General features: G+C 37.1%; 1 protein-coding gene across 1 annotated transcript in view; it reads right to left on the bottom strand.

Annotated features, from left to right (window-relative positions):
• The window catches only part of TTBK2 (tau tubulin kinase 2), a 228,435-nt gene that overhangs the window by 60,533 nt on the left and 159,916 nt on the right, over positions 1-7,986 (bottom strand). The window contains exon 8 of the mRNA XM_006831727.1: positions 2,044-2,109. Within this exon, the coding sequence (XP_006831790.1) occupies positions 2,044-2,109 (66 nt within the window). The remainder of the gene's footprint in view (positions 1-2,043; positions 2,110-7,986) is intronic.

Below are 7,986 nucleotides of genomic sequence, written 5' to 3'. Positions count from 1 at the left end.
AAAGTTATTCCCTTCCTTCCTTGCTATAAAATGTCTACCTTTACATTTCCAACTTTCACAATCAGTCCTGATAACAATTATTCACTATTGTATCACAAGAAACCCATCTGCATTTCATTGCATCAGCTCTGTCTAGGCAGACTGGATACCACTCACTGGAGACTCTGCCTTCCTCCAGGCCCCCTGGCTCTAGGTTCCCTCTTGAAAGCTTGTAAGCCAGTCACTTACCTTTGTAGCCCCCCACCCCTCATTTTGGGTAGCCAATGTCCAAGTTGCCCATCCCTGTCTATTCTGTGTGTGGAGGGGGTGGGAATGATTCTTGCTGTAAGAATTTGTTCCCTCTTTTGAGGTACTGCTTCCATAGGTGTAGGTCAAGTTCATCAAACTGCATCCAATTACTCTTTTTTTTCCTCTTCTTTCTTCTTCTGGTTGAGCTCTGATCATCCAGTCATTGAAGCCAGGTCAAGTGGGTATTATCTGCACATGGGTGTTCTTGTGCATATGCCCTCTCTTTTTATCAGCTGAACGCTTCACTCTCCACATTGTAGGGCTTAGCTCACCACTTCATTGCTGTTTTTCCCTCACTTCCCCTTTTTGGTGACAAGCGTGGTCACCAATCAGAGTGTGTATTCCCACTGAGTCTTATTCTTGGAAGGGGGTTTGCACTGAGGGGACCCGACCACTTGCCTTGATGTTTCCTGGGCAAGCAACTTGTTTGTTCTTGTAGTAACAGTCCATCTGCCTCTATTGTTTTGTATTTTTCCTTTAGGTCTTTCTTTCAAGAAGTATCTTCTATTATTCTAACCATTCCAGGCTGGTCTGCTCGTCCTTTCAAATGGAAATTTCCCATCTCTGGAGATCTGGATGTGGTTCAGGCTTCTACCTATAGTCTTATTACATGTGATTTTTTAAAAGGAGTATAATATTGTTAAGCAATAATCTTTATGGTCTCGTATTTTAAGTTTCTGCCTTTCATCCTAATTTAGTGGGTAGTGTTAAAAAAAGTTTGTGAGCAGCTTATTTAACACACAATAATTAGTTTCTAATCACCAGGAGCCACAGAGGAAGAAGACCCAGAAAGCTGAGAAGGAAAAGGTATGCAGGTCTAATTGTCTCCATAAACCAGTGGCTGCCTCCCTTGCTATGAAACCAGAAGAAATGGATAGTACCTGGCTACCATTACAAAACATTTGGATCAGGAATTCAATAGATGGATCTTGAATAAAAGAAAGATAATTTAGGAATTTGTTGTTGTTGTTGTTATGTGCCATCGAGTCGGTTCCGACCCATAGCGACCATGTATAGGGTTTCCGAGGGTGTAAATCTTTACGGGAGTAGAAAGCCTCATCTTTCTCCTGTGGAGCAGCTGGTAGTTTTGAACCGCTGACCTTAAGGTTCGCAGCCCGATTCGTAACCACTACGCACTTAAAAAATTCTTATTGGAAATCAGACTTACTGGATTGGTTGGAAGGACCCCTGAAAACAACTTTTGAATCTTGAGCCCAAATTATACCATGATCTCAACTTAAATAAAACAACAATTTATCTAAATAAAGAAAGAATGGCTCACTTAAGCATTATTGAAGAATTAGTTATATGAGACTGAAATGACAACAGCAACTCTAAAGCACAGATGAGATTTTAAGAGGCAGAGGTAATGAGAATGGTGACAAAATGTAACTACTGTCAATGAACTGTATGTGTAAAAATTGTTAACAGGTGTATGTTTTCACACAAAAAATATCATTAAAGTAATTTTGGCTTCACAGAACAGAAAGGTGGTAACAAAAGATCAGGAAACGATTCAACTTTATTTTCTATGCAGCTTCAAATATTGTTTACCTACTATATGTAACACAACTGTCAACTCACTTACCTTCACTGCCACCACAAAAACATGAATTAGGACACCCTTAACTATAAAGGGGACCGTCCTTTTGCTCCTAAGCACTTTCCTTACTTCTGTACTCTAACGTAAATTAGTCAGACTGATTCAAGCCATCAGCATGCTTATGCAGATAAACCTCTAGTTCTGATACCTACCCTGTTCCGATGAGCATTGATTGATGCATAACGAACCGTCCCTCGGAAACCTGCCACAGCTCGAGGCTACAACAAAAGCAAATAATAATAAATGAGCTTTAAGTCGTAGTAGATTCACCACTCATGAATCCATAAAATAGATGAAACATGTTCATGACTGGCACAATAAAACATTATTTAAACTTCTAAATTTCTATTATGTAATTATTGTGGCACTGTGGGTTAATGCACTGGACTGTAAAGTCAGTGGTTCAAGTTCACCAGCCATTCCTCAGAAACCCTAAACAGGGTCACTATCAGTCAGAACCAGCACTCGTCTGTCAGTTTGTCGTACTATGGTAGCTTGTAAGTTGCTATGATTCTGAAAGCTAGGTCATGGATATTTTAAATACCAGCAGTGTCACCCACGGTGGACAGGTTTCAGATGAGCTTCCAGAGGAAGACTAGAAAAGGGAAAGACAAAAAAACTTCCAAATATTTACTCACAGAAAACTTAAAGAATAGCAGAGAAACATAAACATTGTCAGATATAGTGCCGGAAAATGAGCCGCTCAGGTTGGAAGGCACTCAAATGCAACTGGGGAAGAGCTGCCTCCTCAAAGTGGAGTAGACCATGATGATGCAAATGGAGTATAGTCCAAGGAGAAAAGCCCGGAGGACCTTCCTTTGCTGATGTGGCTGATGCGGCACAACTCAAAATGAAGAGAAAGAGCTGTAAACATAGATTAATAATTGGAATGTGGAATGTAGGAAGTATGAATCTAGGAAAATTAGAAAATGTCAAAAATGAAATGGAATGCATAAATATCGATATCTGAGGCATTAGTGAGCTGAAATGGACTGGTATTGGCCATTTAGAATCTGATAACCACAAGGTTTACTATGCCGGAAATGACAAATTGAAGAGGAATGGTGTTGCATTCATTGTCAAAAAGAACATATCCAGATTAGTGATAAACTACAATGCTGTCTGTGATAGGATAATATCCATGCACCTACAGGGAAGACCAGTTAATACACGGTTACTCAAATTTATGCACCAACCACTAAAGCAAGAGAGGATGAAATACAAGAATTCTACCAACTTCTTCAATCTGAAATTGATCAAACATACAATCAAGATGTATTGATCATTACTGGGGAATGGACTGCAAAGGTTGGGAACAAAATGGAAGGCTCATAGTTGGAAAATATGGCCTTGGTGATAGAAATGATGCTGGAGATCACGTGATAGAATTCTCTAAAATCAATGATTTGTTCATTTCAAATACCTTCTTTAGACAGCATAAGAGACAATTATACACATGGACCTCACCTGATGGAATACACAGAAATCAAATTGACTACATCTGTGGAAAAAGATGGGGGGAAAGCTCCACATCATCAGTCAAAACAAGGCCAGGGGCAGATTGTGGAACAGACCACAAACTGTTCATATGTAAATTCAGACTGAAGCTGAATAAAATGAAAACAATTCCAAGAGAGCCAAAATATGACCTTGAATTTATCCCACCTGAATTTAGAGATCATTTGAAGAACAGATTTGATACATTAAACACTAAAGATTGAAGACCAGAAGAGTTGTGGGATGGCATCAAGGACATCATACAGGAAGAAAGCAAAAAGCCATTAAGAAGACAAGAAAGAAGGAAAAGATCAAAATGGATGTCAGAAGAGACCCTGAAACCTGCTCTACTGTGTAGAGATGTTAAAGTAAATGGACAAAATGAGGTACAAGAGCTGAACAGAAAATTTCAAAGGTTAGCTTGAGAAGACAAAATCAAATATTACAACAAAATGTGCAAAGATCTGGAATCGGAAAACTAAAAGGGAAGAAAATGCTCAGCATTTTTCAAGCTGGGGAAACTGAAGAAAAAATTCAAGCCGCAATTTTCATTATTGAAGGATTCTCTGAGCAAATTACTGAACAAAGCAGAAAAGATGGAAGGAATACAGTCACTGTACCAAAAGGAAATGGTTGCCGTTCAACCATTTCAAGAGGTAGCATATGATTAAGAGCCAATGATACTGAAGGAAGAAGTCCAAAGTACATTGAAGGAATTGGCAAAGAACAAGACACCAGGAATTGATGGAATAAAAATTGAAATCTTTCAAGAAAGTGAGATGGCACTGGAGGCACTCACTCATCTATTCCAAGAAATTTGGACAGAGAGTGGCAGAATGGATAAGAAAACAAGACCTTTCAATATGCTGCCTGCAAGAGACACACCTTACACACAAAGACAAAAACAGACTAAAAGTTAAAGGATGGAAAAAAATACAGCAAGCTAACTGCAACAATAAACAAACAGGAGTGGCAATACTAATCTCTGATGAAGTAACCGTTAAGACTAAAACCAGCATAAGAGATAAAGAAGGACACTATCTTATGATCAAAGGGTCAATTGAGCAAGACAACATAACCATAACAAATATATACGCTCCCAGTGAAAGAGCACCAAGATACATGAAGCAAACCTTACTAGAATTAGAGAAAGAAATAGATAAATCTACAATTATAGTAGGAGAGTTTAATACACCACTTTCGAAAAGGGACAGAACAACCAGAAAGAAACTCAACAAAGTTACAGAGGAACTAAACAATACAATCAATCAACTTGACCTCATCGATGTGTACAGAGCATTCAACACAACAACAGCACAAAATACATTCTTCTCCAGTGCACATAGAACATCTTCCAGAATTGACCATTTGTTAGGTCACAAAGCAAGCCTCCATAAATTTACAAACATCAAAATACTACAAAGCATCTTTTGAGACCACAATGCTATACAACTAGAAATCAACAACAAGAAGACCAAGGAAATAAAGTTGAATACATGGAAACTGAATAACACCCTGCTGAAAAGCGACTGGGTCATAGAATAAAGTCTAAACTCTTTTACTCTAAGATCTCTCATGTATTTATTGTGGTTGCTCCTATAATCAACTTTATTGCCAGCTCAAGACTTGGCACTCGTTTTTTCCTCCAAGTGGAATGCATCTGCTTACATGTCTGCAATAAACAGCTCTTCTACTCCATATAAAGGTCTCTGTTCAAATGCCACCTTCTTAAAAAAACTATTCCTTGAACATTCTAATCTAAAATAGTCCCCAACCCCCAACTTGGCTAGAGCACTCTAATCTCTTACCCTATGTAATTTTTTTTCTCCCATAATACCTTTCATTACCTAAAATTGATTGTATTTCTATTTGTCTACTTCTATCTTTTTCACTAGAATATAAATTTTGTGAGGGAAAGGTCTTTGTTTGTCTTGATAATTTTACAGGCATAAAAACAGGCTAAGTAACTTATGAGAGGGCACAAAATTAGTAGGTGGTAGAACTGGGGCATCAATCAAGATCCTTTGACTTGAAATCATTTGAGTGCTTCAAAAGGATTAAGTCAGCACAGCATACTGAAGATTCATGAACATCACTACAGTTCAATATGAAAACCAACAAACTTAAAAATGATTAGTCAATAATTTTCATTACTAGGTTTTTGTTCTTTGTAGTAATTTTAAAATTTCAGCAATTAAAAAAAATTTTATAAACTACTTTTGTAGTCAGAAAAATACTATTAATAAATGTTATTTCAAAATCCTTATTTCACAGAGTCACTTTGACCATATACTATTGCAAAAGATAAGCATTCTTTGCATTCTACCTCTATTTGTTCATTTTTACACAAGTCATGTTAAATCGATTTAAGTTGTCATTTTAATTTCTTCTTTCATGGAATTCTCTCTTCCTCTTTAAATACTATTTTTGAGTTTCTATTTGAGCTACTTTTAAATATTCTTATTTAATGGCAAGTCTCAAAAGTTTCCACAATCTTTTAAAATCTTTCTTTTCTAAGCTGCTGAGTACTGAGAATAATAGATACAGCTCAATATTTTCCTAAGACATCATGACTAACATGTGAATATCTAATATTCTCCTTATGGTTAACAGAACTCTGAGGTTGGAGACTTCTATTCCTAGCAATAAAATCTTTAGGATGATACATGATTCATCAATTCTTTTCAGGAAAGGACATTTCAGAGACCATAGTTTTATATCTGACAAGAACCTTTGGCTAACATAAAAGTGTTTTTGTAGCTTGTAATTTTGCCAGTTACTCCAATAACTGGCAAGATGAAAACTTCCACACCTATTGTCATATTCTACAGCCTACTCCAGTTAACTGGGCATACAGACTTTCCCCTGATATATTCTGGCCAAGACAAGCCCAGGAGACTTCTACTACTTAAAAGCATCCTTGGCCTGGCTCTGACCTCACTTCTGCCATAGTGAGGCAGAGGTAAAGACAAATCATGAGTTTAGAGAAATCTTGAGATAATCAAGCAAAGTAATAAATAATATCAGGTCAAGAAAAGTCAGTAACATTATATAATTTAGTAAAGACAATGCAATCCAACTGCATTATACTCATAATTATAATTCAAGGCAGGTTTAAATAAACTATTGTTGTTGTTGTTGTTAAGTGCTGCTGTATCGATTCCGACCCATAGCGACCCTGTATAGGGTTTCTGAGGAGAAGCTGGTGAGCTTGAACTGCCAACCTTGCAGTTCAAATGGCTTTGCAGTCTGGCGTATTAACCCACAGCGCCACACCAGGACTCCAGATAAAGCATTAGCAAAGTACAATGAGCTATGAAAGCCCAGGAGTAGTAAGAATTAAATTTATTTGGTCAGATGGAAGAAAGAAAAGGCTTTTAAAAAGTCTTTACTAAATAACGCCTTATTAGTAAAGTAATAAAGCATTATTTTACTGGGCCTTGAAATAGGTGGCCTTTTGAAACTTTCACAATAGATAGCAATTCGGGACCATTTACCAAAATTACAAATGCATATATTCTGTTTGATCCAGCAATCCACTTCTAGATATACTTGCATATGTGTAAAATAACTGATGTACAAACTCATTTACTCTATTGGTATTTGCAAAAGTATAAGACTGGAAGGAACCCAAATGTTCCTTACTAAATAAATTGGGGTCCTGGTATGACACTGCAGGATAAGCACTGGACTGTTAATCACAAAGTTGGCAGTTCAAACTCACCAAACACTCCTTGGAAATCCTACATAGGGTCAATGTGAATTGGGACTGACTTGATAGTGCTAAACAATAACAAGATCAAATAAATCCCAGTGACTTCATATAATGTAGCTGTTAACAAGGAATAAGGAATTTTTACATACTGACATAGATCACCCAGAAATACGTATTATTGAATATATACCAGCTATCTTTTGATGAAAAAAGAAAAACAAAACAAAATTAATGCTCAGCAGCAGAATGATAAAAGTTTTCTGTTCCTGCAAAGATTTACAGCCTAGGAAACTCTATACACTGGGTGGGAATATTCAGTCTGAAAAATCATTTGCCCTGACACTGCCAAGGCAATCGCAGTTCCAATCATCACATTGTTGTTGTCATTAAGTGCCATCAAGTCAGTTCCGACCCATAGCAACTCTGTATAGGGTTTCCAAGGAACAGCGGGTGAGCTTGAACCCCCAACCGCAGTTCAAATCAACTTTGCAGTCCAGCACATTAACCCACAGCAACATGCTAGGACTCCTGATGTCAGGGTTAAGAGAACTAAATCGGAGTAGTACAGGAAATAATTGTGTATGTGATAGGCAAAGATGAAATGGAAATTGTCTCACTGTTTATTGTTTTCTTAAAGGGTTTATTGAGACTTTACATAAAGTAAAATTTATATTTCAAGTATACGTAGTTTTATACATTTTAACAAAAACAGTTATGCAACCACAACACTCAAGATACACTACTTTTATCACTCCAAGAACTTCCCTAGTAGCCCCCCCCCCCTTTTTTTTAATGTTTTATTGTGAATTATGGGATAGTTTACATGGGAGAACATTAGTTTTACATTCATCCTACCATATACCGTTTCACTGCCATGGTTATA

The sequence above is a fragment of the Chrysochloris asiatica genome, unplaced genomic scaffold (genome assembly GCF_000296735.1).
Source record: "Chrysochloris asiatica unplaced genomic scaffold, ChrAsi1.0 scaffold00004, whole genome shotgun sequence".
In the NCBI taxonomy this organism is placed as follows: domain Eukaryota; kingdom Metazoa; phylum Chordata; class Mammalia; order Afrosoricida; family Chrysochloridae; genus Chrysochloris; species Chrysochloris asiatica.
This window is presented reverse-complemented; position numbering and strand designations above follow the sequence as displayed.